At 56.2% G+C, this 19,436-nt stretch overlaps 1 protein-coding gene across 2 annotated transcripts; it reads right to left on the bottom strand.

Moving 5' to 3' along the window:
* Positions 1-2,626: 2,626 nt before the first annotated feature.
* On the bottom strand, positions 2,627-19,165 carry GTF3C5 (general transcription factor IIIC subunit 5). Of its 2 annotated transcripts, XM_081067138.1 has the most exons (12): positions 18,734-19,115; positions 16,408-16,627; positions 15,391-15,493; positions 14,886-15,084; positions 10,064-10,259; positions 8,840-8,944; positions 7,709-7,823; positions 7,155-7,235; positions 6,835-6,932; positions 5,636-5,718; positions 4,866-5,008; positions 2,627-4,056 (listed from the first exon to the last, which is right to left on the bottom strand). In XM_081067138.1, the coding sequence occupies exons 4-12, from the start codon at positions 15,080-15,082 to the stop codon at positions 3,911-3,913; spliced, it is 1,164 nt and encodes a 387-aa protein (XP_080923264.1). In that variant the 5' UTR covers positions 15,083-15,084; positions 15,391-15,493; positions 16,408-16,627; positions 18,734-19,115; the 3' UTR covers positions 2,627-3,910. The 2 variants fall into 2 exon arrangements, with proteins under 2 accessions (XP_080923264.1, XP_080923263.1); XM_081067137.1 differs by lacking the exon at positions 15,391-15,493 and having other exon boundaries at positions 18,734-19,165.
* Between the last annotated feature and the right edge of the window lie 271 nt (positions 19,166-19,436).

Genomic DNA, 19,436 nt, shown 5'->3' with positions numbered 1-19,436 from the left:
GCCACCATCCCATGCGGGAATTGACCTGGAAGCCTTGTTAAGAGTTTGCGCTCTAACCAACGGAGCCACCCGGCTGCCCCAAGGACTTTAGGGGCTTTCATTTCACCCCCATAATATCGGATCAATGTCTGAAGTCTGACTAAGATTCTCTCCCTGACCAAACTCTACTCAAGCTCTTTCAAACTTTTTCAACTGGGGTCCCTGCATTATCCAATTTTAGCAAGAATCTTGCTGAGTTGGTTTAGCCCAACCCCCACCCTCCATATCTACTCAGGTTCTTCATCCTTTACTAGCCCCCAGGTGTGTCTGCTCACCCCATCCTGTCTTCAGCAAGAATCCTGTTGTCAGTCTGGCCAGGATGTCCCTTATCCCACGTTCCCCGTTAGTAATTTTCCATCCACGCCCACTCCCCCCCTTGGCTGTAAATTCGCACTGCCCACACTGTATAGAACTGAGCTCGGGTCTACACGGAGGTCTGTTTCCCCATTGCAATAGTCATGAATAAAATCTGTTTCTACCACTTTAACTACTGTTCAGCTCTGGTTTTTCTGGGACGGTTGTGGTGCCATGACTCAGCTAGGATCAGATTTGTCACTGGCCCCCCAGGCCTCTCACCCACGGCCCCTCTGAAGACTGTGTGGGGACAGAGACAGGAGTGCAGTTTCCAGGCTCTCGGCCTCACGTGGAAAGGTGCTGGCTCAGGTAGTAAATGGCCATCAGCTGTGGCTAGTTGGCCGTCAGCTGTAACCAGTGAGCCATTGGCCCCTAATATAACTGCCGTGGCTACACTAGCAGAAAAATGGGGGCTAGCAAGAAGATGGTGGTTGGGCTGGCAAGCGCGGACTGCTGTTAGCACGGCTGATTGCAGCTAGCAAGTGAGGTTGGTTGGCAGAGAAAAGCAGACAGCAGGTTGCAGACAGTGTGGCTCCTGCTTCCTGTGTCTCCAGCCCAGCCGCCAGCGAGACTGTAGTGGTCTGACTCCCCTACCTATGGCTCCGTGGGTGTTCCTTTTTGGCCTCACCATGTCCTGCGTTCTTATGTGGGGAGCGGGATCAGAGACCCCACAGGCCGCCCCACACGACACTGTGTCTTCACTCCGGATTGATTGGGGACCCACTGGTGAGGCTGACTTCTGAGGCACTGCCCTGGATGACAGTCCACCGCAGCACAACCCGCACAGATGTTCATTCTGGAGATGCTGAGTATACTCTAGAAGCTGGGTTAGTGCTGGACAAATAGGCTGGGTGAGAGTCTCCCCTTCTGTTTGTAAGAGGCTAGTCCCCGTGTTAGTCCCAGGTCTCTGCTCCATGGGATAAAGGCACCCTTCGTTAAGAACATGGGAGCTTCTCGCGACTAAAAAAGCCCCCTCGCACCCCTGTTGACTAGATGCTTCACCAACTCTGTCTGCTTCCTTTTCTGTCGGCTGAGGAGAATTTGGAACTTCACTGGCCTCTTTGGGGAACTTGGGATCTCTCCAAACTCTCTCCTCTAATACCGCTCCCTTCCCATTGCTTCCACTCCGCCTTCCTCCTGTCAACTTCAGCCCTCCCTCTGACTCCCTTGAATCCTTTGACATGGCCCCCTTTGAACCCTTACCTTCTCCACCCCTGTCCGTCCCTGCCAGACCTTCCCCTTCCCACTCCAGCCCCACAGTCACTTGAATGTTGGCTTCCCCCTGCCTCCATCAAGTGCTCTTAAGGGACTCAGGGACTCTTGAAAGCAATCGTCTGAGGCTGAAAAGGGCTGTTAGGAAACAACTGGCTGTTTTACCCACTCAGATAGCTTTGGAGACATGACAGCTACTGGGTGTCATTCGCCCTCCCAAAGTTCAGTCAGTAACCTCCAGAAGACCACATACCGGGGCAAAAGGAAGTCTTAAAAGTCTCCTCCACAAATATTGCTAAACAGGTGACCTGAACTTATCCCAATTGCCAGAAATACAATTTGGACAAAAATTTAAAGTGGAGATAAACCACTGAGTTTGTATTAGTATGTTTTACTGACTCATGACTAAAATTTTAGAATGAAAGCTATTAAGATATGTTTGTGTATTGGTGCAGGGGCGTACACGTGTGTTGTCTGTGCATACTTTCCCACCTCCGATGGTGATACCAAATTACTTTATAAAACCCCATGAAGGAGCTCTATTCCAATTGGGTTAGAGAGAAGTGCACACTTACATAAACTGAGTGTGCCCTAGGCTCTCGGAAGTAGAAACTAACTCAAATGCTTTTCAAGTTCACATGACTTGGATAAATCCTTGACAAGATTAGTTCAGTATTGTTGGTTTCATAAAAACAACTGTCTCTGGACTTAACATATAATATGAGCATACATTTTTATTCTTCTTGAGTTTACCAGTCAAATAAGGTTAAGAATAGTTACCAGGGAAGTAATTTGGGACAATGGGAGTTTTGAATCCTGGTCTGTGGACCTGTCAGGAAGTTCAAGGACAGACCTTGGGGGCCTGAGATGCCCCTGAAATTGTATGCACATATTTCCGGTGTGCCGTTTTTCTGTGGAAAGATTCCATGGCTATTGTTGGACGTGTGGAGGGTGTATGGCTTTCCAAAAGGGCTAGGCTACAAGTAACACAGTTCTGAATTGATGATTGACAATGTAGAAATCTCACCCAATTGATTTAATGGCACATAGAGCTTAGGCAAATACTTAAAAAAATTTTTTTCCCCAGGTTGGAGCACATTCTGTGAGGTCAAACACACCTGTGTTGACATCACACAAAGTAGACGTTGCAACAGACAGACACAGACTGAAGCCTGGGGCTGCCACTCAACAGCTGGGTCGTCCGGACGTGTGAACTTCCCCCATTGGTCCCTTTGCTCAGAGACTATTTGACAAGTTCACGGCACCATAAATATCAGGGTCCACAGTTCTTATCTTACTGTTTACAAGGTGCTCCAGAAGAAACATGTAACATTAGTTTTCAAGCAGAGAAATACCCATTTAAAAATTGTAGGGAACCTGAGTGTATGTCAGCAAACGTTCTAACCACAGAGAAAACAGCGATTCGGAGACATGACTATATACCCGTAGCAATTTTTGATTCAACAGCAATGGCCCAGTCTGCAGGCTTACCTCCAGCTCAGGCCACTCTGTGGGAGTGTGGGAGGGCAGGCTCAGCCCCACCCGGGGACACTTCACTGCCCGTGGTTTCACGCCATGCAGCCATGGGACAAGGTCTGTTTCCCACAAACCTCTCCAGAAGGCGTCCATCTGGCGGGATGAGCATAAGGCTCCAAGACCCTCTGGGACCTGGGGCTACTTCCGGGGGCGCTCACCCCACCCGCCTGGCAAGGGGCCTCAGGCCTGTTCCCACCTCCCAGCATCGACCACATGAGGTCACTGAATGAAGGCCCAGCGGGAGCCAGGCCCCATGGCAAGAGCTCCGACACCCACACTCACACCACACCTCTTTTGGAAAATGTATTTAATGAGGACAATTCGAGCCGGTCCGGCCTTTGCCAGGCTACCCCAAATGGATGGGACCCAAAGCCCAGGACAGTCTCTGGCCATCTGTGACCGTGGACCAGGCTCCTTGTGCCGTCTCTGCCATCGGTCATGAGACCCCAGCCAAGACCAGCCCCCAGCTGCACCATTGCCACCTCCCGCTCTTGCTGGTCTCAACCAGAGGGAGGAGTGGGGGCCGGCTCAGCCCGCCGGGCACTGGGCTGGGTCATGGCTGTGGGAGCCAGGGCACTACCTTCACAGGGACGACCCTGAGCGCCCAGCGTATGACGGCAGCCGAAGAGCAGGTCACAGGCAGGACCTGGGTCAGCTGCACCCAGCTCCTCAGAGGGGCCTCCTGGGCGGTTGTGGCGATGATGGGCGGCACTGGGAGCCTGGCTTGTCCTGCCTGGTCAGCGCGGCCCCGCCTGGGGCCCAGGGCTGCTCACACGTAATCTAGCATCTCCGTCTCCATCTCATTTTCACTCCCGTCCGATGCCCTGAAGTCCTCCTCCTCCTCCTCATCCTCCCCAGACTCGTACGTCAGCCGCTCTGTGCCACCGTCAGCCTTGGCTGGGCTGGAGAAGAGAGCTGGGGCCAGGAGACAAGGCCGTGTGTGCCCAGGCAGGCTCCTGGCAGCCCCGGGCCCCAGAACAGGCTCTCGGGTGCCTGGGCTCAAGCTCTGGAGAGCTGCCTGGGAGCCGGGGACTCAGGCACTTCAGGGGGACACTGAGGCTGACAGCTGTGCCAACCATGTCCCCAGAGGTGCCTCAGGCAGCTTCACGTGCCCAGATGCCCCGAAAAGGCACAGGGCATTTTGTGAGAGGTTTTTTCTGGGAAAAGCGTCCTTAGCCTCAATTAGAGTCTCGGAGGGGGCTGTGCCCCAAACGAGGCTAAGAGCTCCTGTTCCCGTCAGCTCCGTTGGGGTATGACAGGGGCTGGGACACCCTCTCCCTGAGCCTGGGAGGAAGCCCCTGGCAGGGATGCCCCCGGCCTCATCAGGCTCGTGGACTGCAAAGTGTTCACTGCCATCTCACGGCCCCAGTCAGCAGGGCCCTAGTCCCGGGGAGGGGCAGGCAGTGCAGGGTGATGGGACCTGGCTCCCCGCCCCTGCTGTCCCCTGGGAAGACGCGGGCAGACCGCACTCACGTGCGGCTGGAAGATGTAGGAGGGTGTCAGGGTATAAAGCGTTGGCTCCCATGGCAGCCCCTCCCCTCTGGGCCTTAGGCCCCCAGCGCTGAGTGCAACGACGCCCACCCAGGCTGAGCCCTGGCTCACAAGGCCACCCTCCCACCAGCGTCAGGGGCCAGATGATCCCACCTGCATGCAATTTCTTGAGAATGGGCCCATTAGGGACACTTGCTCTGTCCCCGGACCCCGTCACCCCACGCGGCTCTCACCAGGCCTCTTGGAGCGGATGGTCTGCCTGATCATGAGTGACATGGCGTTCCTCAGGCTGTCGCTGGTCTTGGGGAGGCACCAGCCATCCCGCTCCGTGCAGGACTCCTCGGCCCCGTCGTTGCGATGAATGATCTTCTGCAACCTGGGGGGATGGGACACGGAGTTCCAGGGGCAGTGGGCGGTGTGGCAGGGGGCTGTGCCCCCAGACAGGCATCCGGAGGGATCAACGTGGAGCTGAAGGACATCTGTGAACGCTGGGCCCTTCACCGTCCCTGACCCCCACCCTGCACACAAAGTGGGGTTTGTGCCCACGCCCACTTTCCTGGAGAGTCAGCCTGTCACTCGATTTCCAGCTGTTTATCATGCCCCTCCCCAGTTTTTTAAACATCACTAAGAACAACCCAATTCAAGGTTTCTGCGTTTCTGGTTGGTTCTGGGGGGATTAGGAACCCCCATGTGGGTGATGAGGAGGCGGGGCAAAGACTCAACAGCAGACATGTCTCCAGCCAGCTCAGAGCCGTGCTCGGTACACAGGACGGCTGGCTGCTCAGTGTGGCCCACGTGGATGCTGGACGCTCCTGAGGGCTGCACGAGCCCAGGAGGGCTTGCCTGGCAGCACTGACGCCAGTCCCGGCGGGCGAGCCTCTGGCTGAGACCAAGGCTGGCAGCACGTGGAAGCCGTGCAGGAGATACTCTGGTCCCCTGTGGTTTCTCAGCACGGAGCCCCGTCCCACGGCCCGCCCGGCATCTCAGGCCCTCCCGTACGTACTCGTCCACGTTCAGATCACATAACTGGTAGAACATCTGTCGATACGGTGGCAAGGCCCCCTCCCGGAAGATGTAGACTGAGTCCTGGGGAAAGTGGGGAAGACATGGGGCCCGTTAGTGGGAGCCTTCCCCTGGTGGTGGCTGGTCCCGGACACCCCACGTTGCGGAGTCGGCCGTCCCAGGACCGGCGGGTCTGTCTCTTCTCACTGGATTCAGGAAGGGCAGGCAGGCCCGAAGGCTGGGAGCAGATGTGGGCAAACGAGCCGACGGGGCCGCTGGATCCGGGAGGGTGGACGGAGCAGCCAGGCCCGCCCATGGCCTCTGGAACCGACAGCCGCCTGCACAGCAGGCCAGGCGCCAAGGCGTGGGGTGTCACACCAGCCTGACACAGGCTGGGCTTTGCTTTCCGTGCTTTGTGCAGTCTGCCCTCCTCATGCTGCCTGATACAATGCAGGGTTAATGGAGTGTCCATTTTCTCTTTCCCCTCTCCAGCCACATGGTTCTAGAGTTAGGGATAACGGCTAAGGCAGACACGCCGAGGAGGCTGCCCCTCGCTGAGGGCACTGATGCCCTGGAAGCAGCCGCGTCCCCCCAGCACCTGTTCCTGCCCCCACCCCCCACCCCTCCTGCCGCTCTTAGTCTTCCGCACCCCTGTGTGACCTCACCCAGCCCGCCTCCCCCCAGGCTGCAGAGCCGCTTACAGCAGCCCGAGCGTGGGAAAGGCCTCTGGGTGCCTGTTAATGAAAGCATGAGCCTGTGAGGGCTGGGCCCAGGGCTCTCGTCCCCAGCACCCTGTGCCCAGCCCACAGCTGGGGTCCAGATGAACCGCTGGGCTCCGTACTCCTGCGAGGGCCCAGTTCTGACCATCCCAGCGGTGGCCACACACCCCATGCTGAGTGGCTGGTGTGAGGTTTCCCTCTAAGACATGCCCCCTCTTTGGGCAGAGGGTCCTCGATCCCCACAGCCCTGGGTGGTTCGCACCCTGAGCTGTCACTGTTTCCAGAGGCTGTCTGGAAGGCTGGAGTCATGCAAAGGCACTGGGTGGACAGAGGTCCAGGGCCCTCTCTGGGTGTCTGGGAGAGGGGCCCTGAGGGTGCAGTGTGTGTGCCCAGCCTACATGAGGGAGGGGCCCCTCTCCACCCTCCACTCCTCTCTCAACCTGGCAAGCAGCTGCGCTCCCCGAGTCCAGGGGGCACCCACCTTGAGCTTGTACTTGTTGGAGGTGGATTTTCGAGCGCCAGCCGTCCCCGATGGGTCCAGGCCCTGCTTCAGGTCATGCATGGTGACAAGCTGGCTGGCTGTGAGGGCGTAAGAACAGAACTTTGGAATCTAGCGGGTTCTCCCAGCGCCCCACCCTGCCCTGCTGCCCACCTGCCCCCACCCCGGGGAGTGCTGGCTAGCAGGGCCTGGGTGTTCCCTGGGGAAGCTCCGCCCTCTCCCGCAGTCCAGATGCCCACTGTCCTCAGCACCGGTGTGCGGGCCCCATCGGCCCTGGTCCCAAGTGAGCCCGGGGCACTCACGCATCTTTTTGATGGTGATGGGAAGGCTGTAGTTGTAGGTGCTGCGCTTGGCCTTCACGGGCATGTCGCTGGGGATGTAACCTGCAGACGAGGGAGGGCACGTCAGGGGCAGGTGGGCACACGGCCCCTTCTGGCAAACATCGCTGGCTGCGCACTACAGGTGCACTGAGGTTCACTGAGGCCAGCTCGACAAAGGGCCTGGAGGGACAGGCGCCTCTGCGTGCCAGCATGGACCTCGTAGGGCCATGTGCTGGGGCTGTGCGCAGTGGCTCAGCGCGGGCCTGGGGACTGGACACTTCCGGATGCCTGGCCTGTACCACGGGGCTACACGTCACTGTGCAATAGTGGAATGGACAAGTGACTGTGCTTTGAGAGCCATGGTCAGCAGTGGAGCCAGGACTCATCTCGGGTCCTCACTTCTGCCTCATAATGGATCTCCCTGGGGGAAAGGCCTTTTTATTCTCTCCATATGGATGCATTCTTATCACAAAAGATAACGCTAGAAACAGAAGGATAGAGAGAAAGAGAGAAGGCAAAATTTTAGGAATTTTTACCGTATTTCATTCCACAACGGATTCGGAAATCAAGGACTTGATAAATCTTGGCATCTGGGTTTTTTCGGGGGTCGTACCCATATCGAACCCACAGGCTTCTCCAGGGGCCTGTTATCTGGAGACAGAGAAGGTGGGAGTGTGAAGTGGGGCCAACGCTGAGCCCCGCCCCCCACAGAGATGCAGGCGCAGGTGTCTGCCCAGGCGGGGCAGCAGAGCAAGAGCTGGGGACACAGCTCTGGATCCCCACCCCAGCTCTGCCACATGTGGCTCTGTCACCTTGGACAGGTCACTTGGTCTTCCTGTCAGATGGAGATGACATGAGCCCCCCTTTCCCATAGTTTTTCTCAGATGAAATGAGGTGAGGCCCCTGGAGCCTTTACCACGGTACCCGGTAGAGTAAGTGCTTATTAAGTGCTATTATTGTTCTAATGGATGGGATGTCCTGTCCCCAAATGGTACTCCTGAGGTCCTTATGTCTAGGAACCAGTGCTAAGACAGATGGTGGCTCTCCAAAGTCTGGGGTCCAAGCCCAGGAGGGATGAGCCTTTCTTGGCCCGACCACCTGTCATCACCGTCACCTCTTATGCTGGCCTCGGCAATGCTCTGTGTGAAAACCCTGGCAGCTAGGATCTCTTCCCCCAGCACCTATGGGAACCTCAGTAATGACACCCCATCTCCATGGCTCTCCCCATGCTGAACTCCACTCAACCCTGGTTGGGGCTGGGTGGCACTGTGGTTAGGGGCCCCGGCTCTGTAGTCAGACAGGCTGAGGTCCCCCGGTAGCTCTGCCCCTGCTGGCTGTAGGACCTTGGTACACCAAGTCCCCTCTCTGAGCCTAGGCTCTTCCTCACAGGTAAAAAGGGAAGCCTGCTGCCACCCCAGGATGGAACAAAGGGCATCATGTGCACCCAGCACTTAACCCAGCAGCTGGTCCTTAGAAAGGCCTGGTCCTTAGGTAAGGCCCTACCTAAGAGTCAGGTAATTAATTCCTGTTTAATCCTAAAATCATCCCAGTATGTCCGAACATGTTACTGAGAAGCTGTGGAGGCCTTTCTAGGGGGCGCCAGGACAGGCCACAGGGACCAGGGTGACCCTGGTGGTACCAGGGTGGGCAACTGGGGAGATACTCACCATGTAATAAGCCATGAAGGGCAGTAAGACCTTGAGCTTGTCAGGGTGGACGCTGATATTGGCCTTGACGGCGTTCCGGGACCAGATGGGACGGATGGTAAATAGCTGTGGAAGGCAGGGCCTGGCAGAGGCTGAGACGAGCACCAGCGGCTTCCCGCCCACTGGCCCCAGACTGCCCAGCACAGTCGGCCCCCGGAGGACCCTCCTGGAGGAGTCGGAGGGGAGCAGGGGCTGAATGAGCAAGGACCAGCCTCTAGGAGCCGCGGTTCGCACACACGCGTCCCCTCCCTCAGAAGTGTGGGCTGCACGCCCTACAGGTGTCTAGCGTGGCTGCAGGGCCGGGGGTCCTGAATGACCCGAGGGACAGTCTCTGTCCTTATGCAGCTCACAGGGCAGCAGAGGAGGCAGACAACCAAAGGAGCCGGAGCAAGGACAAGAGGGGGGATGGCAGGGCTCTGGGACCCCAGCAGCCCCAAGCTAGAGGGCGGTGCCTGAGTTGGGACATCATGAAGGCTGAAGGGACAAAGGGGCAGCCTGGCCCAGGGGAACGACTACAAAAGGCCACTGTGGCTAAAGCGTGGAGGCCCAGGGCAGGGAGGCCCTGGGCTGTGTCCAGAGGCCAACAAGGAGCCTTGGACAGTGGCCCCCCATGTCCGTCCCCCTTGCTGGAAACACAAGGTGTCCACAGTCTCTTGTACAATGAACCTCCACCCCAGGAACAGTTAACGTCCACCAGGGAGGAGACGTGCCTCAGTCAGCAGTGACACGGCCTGAGCACCTGCTGTCCCCGTGGGGTCCCCCCAGCACCTGCGAGCAGGAGACAGGGCGGAAGGCCACTTTCGTCCCGGGCATGCCCGTCCACTCCGACTCTAACAGGGGGAGGCACGAGGCCTGGCACACGGCAGGTGTCCCGTCTGGCATGTTGCAACCAGCGCATGAATATATGAAAGCTGCCCGGACCCCAGAGCCCCGCACTGAAGTCACATTCGGACAATGCTCCGATTGTTTACCACCCAAAGGGACCCCTTGCAGAATTCCATGTATTTTCAACCTTGGGAATCAGGGCTTAGACTGGCACGGCTTTTCCACGTGGCACGTGGAGGTGAGAACTTGCCACATGCTAATGAACCGGTTTAAGTCAGTGCAGCCAATGAGGGCGGGCCCAGCTGGGTGACCAGGAGGCGGGCGGGCAGGGCAGGGCTGGTGGTGGGAGGCTCTGCTCACCTTCCGCAGCTCCTCCTCCACCTTCCGGTCCAGGGGGTTGGTGCAGACCCTCCTCCACGTCTGGACGGCAGCCTCCAGCGGCTGCACAGGCACCTCGTCCTCCTCGAAGTTGACAAAGATGGCGTTGTGCGGGCGCCGAGCCCTGCTCAGGCCAATCAGGTTCTCACCAGAGATGGGGGGGTTGTTGTAGCCTTCCCTGGGGGCAGAGAGGCCAGTGAGGGCCTGTGTGCCGAGGACGACCCCAGGCTAGTCCCAGCTGGACGGGGCAGCAGCCCACCAGGCCTGTGACGCCAGCAGCCCACGTTTTTGTGCTTTCCCCTGGAATCTGGGTTAGGGAGAGGGTCTTCGGTCACCTGCTAAAGGCAGGAATCTGTTCTCGGGCTGACCACCAGGAGAAGGGGTAGCGAATGCCAAAGACAACTCAGCTCTGAAGCTGGGGCCAAAAGGTGCCAGAGGCTGGGGGGTGGGGAAAGGCTCCTGCCACGAGGCTGGTGGCTTCCTGACTGCTTTGAGTCCTGCATGGCACCGGCTTACTGGTGACAACCTAAATGCTCCTCAGGCAGGAGTGATGAAATCAGTTAGCACAGTCAAACAGGACGTGATCGATCTGCTGTCAGACAACAGCTACGCTCACTGACTGATGATTCAGGTATTCAGCCCTCTGAACAACCTATGAGGAAGGAATGCGGAAGTAACTGAGGCCACAGGGGTTAGAAACCTGCCTAGAGTCAGAGCTCATAATAATGGAGCTGGGACTCAGACCCGAGGAGGCCAGCCAGGGGCCACCCATGAACCACCAGCCCGGAGGCATCCAGACAATACAAAGATAAAGGAACAAGGGATATTACCAAACGGTGTCGCCAAAGCACAGGTTCTCATACCCTTGGGTCTCTCTCCATGCAGGCACAGAGCACACCCAGCCGAGTGAGCCCAAGGTGCCCAGAGTGGTCACCTCTTTAAGGCAGGTGTCAGAAGTGTCTAATCTGTACTGAAGCAGGGAGAGCACTACAAAGAACCCCCATAAGCCCATCATCAGCTTCAACAATTACCATCACATGGTTAATTTCATTTCAATCGTAACCCACCCCAAACCCACTAAATTATTTCGAGTACATTTTAAAGTATGTCCTGGGCATCATATAATTTATTTCAGGTCACTATTACCTTTTAAATTTGCTTCCATTTTACCTTAATTTTCTACACGAGTACATACCATGTGCATATTTATAAAGGACAAGGTAATTTTCACATTGAGAAATAAAATTACAAAGACAGGATCAAATGTGTACCTTTTTTAAAACAAAAAGGGACTCCATCAGAAACCGTCTGACAGGAGCAGCATTGCCCTGTTTTCAAAACCCTGGACGCCCCCACGAAGGAAAGTAGCTCACTGGAAGGCGAGGGTGCCCCACCCCCCACCAGCTTCCGCAAGGAGAGGCCCCCATCAGGCCACCTCCTAGCCTCTCCTCAGCCCACCTGTCCTACAGGAAGCTCAACCTCCCTGGACAGGGAGGGCCTGCGAGGTGGCAGCCAGGCCTCCTCCCTGCCAATCAGTGCGTCCCCAGGAAGGCCAGAAGAGCACAAAGATTGATAGCAGCCCTGGGAGAAAAGGCAGGTTCTTTCTACAAAACCACATAGGGAGGAAAACCGGCCTCCCAAGGGCAGTCGGCCCCCCTCCCCGCCCTCCTCCCAGGGGCTGGAGAACAGCTGCCTGCTGGCCCCGAAGGACAGAGAAGTGACTCAGACGCTGTCACTGGTGCCAGGGCCAGCAGCGCATTGGGGACTCTTTTCTATGTATTTTTGTTTGTTTGTTTCCAACTATAAGAGTAAAATGCTTGTGGGAGGAAAATAATCAAAACATTTCAGAAATATGTAAAATTTTTAAATTGATCATATCAACCCTGCTTAAAACTCAACTGTACTAACTATAATATCCACACAGAAATATATTTCCATGTGCAAGGGTTTCAGCAGGAAGGGATGGGACCTGATTCTTTTAGTCACATGTTTCTGTGATGTTTTGTTCTTTCTAACAAGCATGATTTACTCTTGCAGTCAGAAAAGCGGCCTGGGGATGGTGACAGGGATCCAACAGGAGCCTGAGACGTCAATCATAGCACCCCATGTGGCCCCGAGACGAGGGTGAAACAAGGGCCGGGTATTGGACGCCATTAAGGAATATTGTTAACCTTGCTTGCTATGGTGACAGCATTCCAGTTGTGTTTCTAAAAACAAGTCACATACACTGTTAGACACATACACTGACTTGTTTCTTGAGGACGTGCTGTGAAGCTGGGCTGGGGATGGGGGTGAGATGAGGCGAGCAGCAGAAGGCTGCTAGTCATTGCAGCTGGCGACGGCGGTGGGGGCCCAGGAGACAGTTCTCTTTACTTTGGGGTATGTTTACAACTTTCCGTATTTTGTTTTTAAAGGAAGAGAATACACCTTCTCCTTGGAATACGATCAAGGCCCCTTGCCGGGGTCTGTAAGGCCCTCACCCCTCCCACTCCCCAGCTCATTCTGTGAAAGACTGCATGTGCTCCCTGGCACAGACAGGCTGTAATTGAACTAACCACGTGTCTACTAAGGGACTGACCCTTATTTATTTTATCAAACTCTGCCAGGTGCAGAGTTTGTAAGTGTTCCAGAACCTTTGTCTTTTAGCTCTCCCAACAATGCAGGAGCTGTGCGCTATTGTCACCTCCCTTACAGGCGGGACGCAGTGCGGAGAGGTCGGGGCTCACTCACGGTGGCACACTGTGGCCGTGCCAGGACCTGAATGCGGACGCCTGGCACCAGTCTGGGCTCTCCCACCACACCAGGCTCTCAGTTTCTTGCTGCTGCCAACAATTAACCAGTAGACACTCTCATAAGTATATCTTTGAGCTCTTAGGTGACAGTCACTGTGGGATAAATTCCTAAGTGGGATTGCTACAGGCCAACAGGAAAGAACATCTAAAATCAGAACAGATTTTGCCAAACTGCTCTCCAAAAAAGCTGCCCTCGTTCTTGGTGCCCCTTCAGTAGGAGGGTGTCTGTCTCTCTGTCCCCTGAGGTGCATGCTTTGGGGGATGGGTCTTCAAGTCCAAAGTCAACATCCCGATTCACTCTCCTGCTGTGGGGACAGCTCTGAGCAAGGCCTCCGGGAGGGGTCAGGGACCAGGGCTGGATCCTGACACTTCTTGTCACCAGCTGCTCTGCCTCAGGAGGCACTGAAGCCATGGGCCTGGGCACAGCTGGCAGCCCCTGACCAGCGAAAGGGGAGATGAGCCTCAGCTGCCCAAGTCAGCAGGTGCTGAAACTCCATTTTGGGACGCTTAAAACATGCTATGGAATAATTCTTTAACAAATGTCACCACCTACTGGCCATTTTCGAAGCTGTCTTTTTCCTTGTGCTTATCTGTTTTTCCTGCTCTTGCTACCCCAAATCTCCACTCACTGGGGGCACAGATACTTGCTGAATACCTCTCATGGGTCAGGCTCTGTTCTAAGCACCAGGGTTATGACAGAGCACAGAAGAAGCCAAATCGCTACCTCCGGGGAGCTTACGTTGCAATTGAGACATTTTAAAAACAATTTGTCTTCTTGTTTGTAATCTGGAAAAGGAAAGCATCCCACAACAGAACGGTGCAGCACCCGTGCAAGGCCTGGGGGATAACTGTGTGCCCTGCATGAGTCACTGACCGTGAGTACCACCTCCCCCATGTGTCAAATGGGGGTGACAGAAACGGGGAACCTCCACAGGTTGGCGAGCAAACGCACGCACGGCACCTCTCCCACAGGACTGCTAGGTCACTGGCTGGGGAGGTGGCTGCGTTCATCTCCAGCTGGGTATTGTCAAACTCATGTTTTCTTTTTTGTACTGTTCAGTCTTGATTTTTACACAAAGGAAATTCCATTCCTTTGTGTCACTGTGGGGCCGGTCTCCAGTGTAAAACATGTGACATGCCCAGGCCTGTCTTGCCTACAACCCCAGGGGTCTCTCCTTATTGTCGAGATTGTGTAAATGAAAGAATTTATTTCATTTGCGCAAACCCAGCCCTGGCACATGGTCTCGCTGGGGTGCATGCAGGGGCGGGGTGGGGACGGGCTGTGCTACAGGCTATGACATGCGTCCGTCTGGCGTTTCCACTCTCGGTGCGAGAGAAACCACCCGAGTCAGGAGGGGCGAGCGCCCGCCCGTGCTCTCAGGAGCAGACGGACCGTAACCGAGCACTGTCAGAGCCACCCGGAGGGAGGGCACCGGGAGATGGCACACAGCTGGGCAAACTGGGCTGTGGTCGGGAGGTGAATATGGCAAAGGGAGACGGGCATAGCGAGGAGGAATTATACAGATGGCCATGAAGTCACTGCCAGAGATGGGGACAGCAAGGCAGGAGGGGATGGAGGTGGTGGGGAGACGTTAGAGGGGGACACTCGAAGGTGGCATTTCTTTGGTAGTATCATTACTGGTGACAGCAAGGTCCAGCAAGGACCAGGGACTCAGCTAAAACAGCCGTTTCTCGGCAGGAACCAAGTCCTAGCACTAGGCTCTCTGTCTTTCAGGGACCGCAAGCTTGTGAGCACACAGGCCACCATTCAGCGAGGGCGCGCTCTGTACTCATCCCTGGGCTGCAACTCCTCAGGCTTTTTCAATGTAACCCCCACGCCTCTGTTGGGGAGGTGCTCCTGCTATCCCGTCTTAGATAGGGAGCTGAGGCTCAGAGAGGCTAATGGTGTGCGAGGCCTCTCACCCCTGGGGGGCGGATGGGGCCTCAGACCAGGCCCGCTGGCCGGCCGCAGGGCCCTTGCTGTGACCAAAAGCTGTGGGGGCGGGGCTCACCGGTGCTGCGTCTCTGGGCGGTAGAAGTAGTCTACCGGGGTGTCCAGCCGCGAGAAGATGGGCGGGGGGATATAGAGTGGCAGCTCCTGGTGGAAGAAAGCCTCCTTCTCGGGCTTCAGCATGAGCACTTTGTCATACATTGATGTGTGACCGCTGCCCGCTTCCGTGTGCACTGCCAAGTACTGGAAGTCGGACATTCCTGGAAAGAGAGGCAGACAGATGGCAGACGCTGCAGCCAGGGACAACCCCCCTATTACACCTGCCCAGAAAGTGGCAGCTGCCATGTGCCCATGCCCAGGTCTTCTTGGGGAGGTGAGCCGTGCGGTGCAGGCTGCCGGGCCATGGTGGCAGGAGCTGAAACCACACCCTTCCAAAATGCTGCCATGCACTTGGCTTCATGCACCCCAAGTCACTTGAATATAATTTGGGGGGGGAAGGTTTATGTGAAATGTGACAATAACGCCCCGCTGTGCGCTTCTCAAAATGCAATGTGCCTGTGACTCACCTGGGATCTTGCTAAATGCAGACTTTGAGATGTTGCATTTCTAACAAGCTCCCGGGTGAGGCAGATGCCACTGGTCCAGAGACGCACAATGACTGGTGAGGTGCTGGCTCAGTTAGAGAGAGAAAACAGTCACTGGGAAAGCCTTGTCCGAGCAAGGACTGCCCTCGGTGGTCAATGCCACGTGCCACCAGAATGACTGACATTCAAAATGCCCAACCCCTGGGGTCCCAGGTCCTGCTTTCGTTTCTTTTCACTTTTCTCTTTCTACCACCTCTTCCTTTCTCAGTCTTTATTCTCTTCAGATTCTGAAAACTGCAGCTACAGCTACAGACATTTCTAAGTGCCCCCAGGTGCCTGCGCAGGTCCCTTAATGGGCATCATTTCCCTGAGGACTTAACGAACTCGGGGCCCGCCATACAGACCAGGAGAATGACGCAGAGAGAGGCCAACTGAGCGAACTGCACAAAGAACCTCGCAGAGCTCAGGCCCGCACAACTCCAAAGTCTGCGTTCTTTCTCACTCCCCCTCCCCAACCCCTTCCTATAGCCTCCTCACTGGGCTTCCCTTTGGGTAGCAAACTCAACTGAGGACCCCACCAGAGACATCCCATTGGCTAAGAGTTCAAAAGAACACGAAGTCCCAAGACACTGAGGCGATCTGGGAAGGCTTCAGAGGGGAGGCCAGCAGCAGTCACAGCCAAGAGAAGGTTCCAAAACACTGGGGGTTGAAAACTGGAGGCCTGCCGACCAGTTTTCTTTGGCCCCATATAATGTCTTTAAACATTAGGACTCTTCTCATGCAACTCTAGCTTCTCCTAAGAATGCAGATCAATGGCAATGAGCCCAGAGTCCATAGGAGCTGCTGGCTGCAGGGAGGAGGCTCCCTCATTTCCTGCCCCTCAAGCCTGGGCACACCCTGGTCGCCTTCACTGTGCACACGACCCACAAGGCTTCTGTAGGCAGCTGGGACACAGGCCCTGAAATGACCCAGCGTAGTAAGAATGCATTTGGCAGTTACCTTGAAATTTGTAAATGGTGGAGACGATGCCAAGGATCTCAATGTCCAAGGTGACCTCGGGCCGGGCCTCGGGTCCGATCGCCCCCGTCTGCCGTTTTGTCTTCCTCCTGATCCGCAGCAGCAAGCTGCTGGTACTGAAGCGATTGGCACACACAGGGTGGCAGTAGGGGTCCTTGGGCCGGAAGTACAGCTCCAGCCTCTTGGAGGGGTCTGCGTAGATCTGTGGTGAGGCCAAGGGAGACAGATGAAGCAGTGACCAGCTAAGCAGCCGGCGGGGAACTGCTCCTCTCTCAACAAAAGCCTGGTGGTGACCCAGGTGACCGGGGGAGGGCCAGGAAGCTCATGTTTCTTTCTGAGCTCTTAGTTCCCAAAAGACTCCCTTTTCAAACCAAGTATCTTAGCTTTTATCTGGCAGGGAAACTGAGGATCATCTCTTCCTTCTAAGTGCTTGTGAAGCTGGAGATAATAACTGCCAGTTCAGTAAAGCCTTCATCTGTCAAGGGCCCGGCCCATTCAGTGTAGGAAGTCACGTGATCCTCTGGCAGCGCTTCCCGGAGATATTATCACCTGAATTAACCATGGAGGTAACTGAGGCTGAGGGCTTGTCCAGGGCTTCCTATTCTAGGAACTACTCACCCCAAGGGTCTGGGTATTCAGTATCATATACAAATGTTTCTAGGTTCAAAGGAAGTTAAATCGATCAGTAATAAGCAGTTTGGCTCTGACTAGTTGTTACTTATTCTTTCCCAGCCTTGGTTCCTTCTTAACATGGAGATAATAAGAGCCGCTAATAACAGAATTGTTATGATGATTAAATGAAAGTATGTGTAAAGCAGTGCAGCACCCAGCTCGAGGTAGACACTCAACACGCGTCATCTACATATGAATGCTTGTCCCACACGACCTGTGTGCATATGGAAGCACCAGTAATGCTCACCGGTCCAAGACTACCTACTGCTGACTCCCCAACACCCAGGACAGGGCCTGGCCCTTAGTAGGTGCTCAGGAAACACCTAGGAAAAGAAGAAGGTTAAAAGGAGCCTTAACCCTCAGGAATCGCTTCTCATGAAACACAGACCTTTGAGCCTGCTGGGCTGGGAATGACTCCAGAGTGGGCCTGGCCCAGAGGAACTGCTCAAGAAACATGAAAGGAATGAATGACCAGTCTGTTCCCAAGGGGCTCACATTGCAGTTGGGCACAAATATCCGTGGGGCTAGGGAGAGTAAGCGTCCTGTTAATACCACAGGAAAGTGAGTCAGTCAGGATGAAAGAACACAACATGACGGATGGGGCCACTACAGGCATCCGGTGCCTAATGACGGGTTTTTCAATATTCATAAAGGGTGCGGAGCAATTAAGAGTTCAGACTTCAGAGCGGGAGCATCCCCACTGCACCATGTCCATGTACCAGCTTGTTTGACACAACCTTTCTTACCTGTGTCTTTACCTGAAAAGGGGGAGTAACAAGGGGATCTAGCTCCCTAGATTGTAGTGAGAACTCAGTCATGCCCGTGACAAATATTTTGGAGGCAGGTGACGGGTGTTAGGCTTGCAGGGATGGACACGAGAGGCAGGGATTCACAGGCTTCGAGCCCAGGGGCCCAGCCAGACAAGAAACACACTGCAACATCATTTCAGTCTGGAATTCGCAGGTTGTGGACAGATACCACCTGCCAGAGGCCACTTCAGTGAGGGCACTTAGTGAAGCCTCCCGAGAGGAGGGACGTTTCGAGCTCCGGTGCACGTAAAGCTCTCACGGAGCCGGGCACAAGGTAAGAATTCACCCAGCTCCCCTATTTCCTGGTGACCTCGAACAAGCTGCCCGTTTCCTTGTGAAATGCAGACGGCGACAGTCCCTGCCTGGCAGGGTCCAACGAGCACTGAACGTCCGTGCAGCACCTAGCACTGTGCCTGGTACAGAGCACGTCGTAGCCGCCACGACCGTCGGTCCTGAACACAGAACACGTCGTCCCGCTTCCATGGAGGTCACCGATGCTTCATCTCGCTGCGCCTGTTTCTCCTCCGTGAAAATAGGACCCGACAACTCCCACACCCTGCGGGGTTGCGGGTGAACTGCGTTCCCGGCGGCGATGCCGAGGCTGCGGCTCTTCCGAGGACGGGGTGCCTGCCCTACCGCCCTCTTCCCTCTGCGCCCAGGAAGAAACGGTCCACTCCCGGCGGCCTCCCAAAGCAAAGCCCCGCCCACTGTCCGCCCCAGAGCGGGCCTCCGGCTCCGTTGCCATGGAAACCCGTACTTCGCTCCCCGGGGCCCGGGCCCGCCCCTCCGTCCCTGCCAGGGGGTCGCGGAGACTCCCCGATCCTCACCCGGGAGACGCCTTCTTCGCCGCCCAGGGTCGTCAGCATCTTGGACACGTCACGCACCACGCCCGGGTACTCCACGCACACCATGCGCCTCTCGCGCCGCAGCTCCACTGGGATGGCGACCCCCAGCCCCGCGTCGCCCGACCCCGCTGCCATCCCGGCGGGTCTGGCCCGGGCCGCCGCAGACAGTTCCTCGACGCGCTCCCACAGGCCTCGCGTCAATGGTTCCTCGAAGGATTCGTTCCAGCCTCCCTCACCGATCACGTCTCTGTAAATCCCTGGGCTCAGGAAAACTCGAAGGCCTCGGGGAGCACATGCCGGAGGGTGAGCCCTAGGCGTCGGGGTAAAGGGCCACCCTGTCCTCAACTTAGTTTAAAATGAAGGGGTTTGCCCGAGGGGCGGGCAAAGGCCTGCGTCTCCTACCAACCCGCGAGGAACTCGGAGCCTCGTAGGACACCGCCGAGTGACTACAGCCAATGAAAACCGGGCCGAGCCGAGGTTTAGCCAATGAACAGTCAGGCGGAAGCCAGGGTCCCTCCCTCCCCCCGGCGAGCTGAGGCAGACTTCCGGCCGCCTTCCCCTGTGGGGAGAGTCGCAGCGGTGAATTGGTTCCCCCGGCGCGGAGCCCCGGCAGCGGCTTCCTGGGGGCTGGGGTTCCCACTCCTGCCAGCGTCCCCAGCAGGACGGGGTTCCCAGCGCACCTCCA

Source organism: Rhinolophus hipposideros, assembly GCF_964194185.1.
Source record: "Rhinolophus hipposideros genome assembly, chromosome: 11".
In the NCBI taxonomy this organism is placed as follows: domain Eukaryota; kingdom Metazoa; phylum Chordata; class Mammalia; order Chiroptera; family Rhinolophidae; genus Rhinolophus; species Rhinolophus hipposideros.
This window is presented reverse-complemented; position numbering and strand designations above follow the sequence as displayed.

Coding starts and splice junctions, on each gene's coding strand:
- GTF3C5 (XM_081067137.1), bottom strand. CDS start 18,886: ATGGCAGCGGGGTCGGGCGACGCGGGGCTGGGGGTCGCCATCCCAGTG. Junction 16,628..18,733: donor GCGAAGAAGGCGTCTCCCGG/GTGAGGATCGGG, acceptor GCCTCACCACAG/ATCTACGCAGACCCCTCCAA. Junction 6,933..7,154: donor CATCACCATCAAAAAGATGC/GTGAGTGCCCCG, acceptor ACGCCCTCACAG/CCAGCCAGCTTGTCACCATG.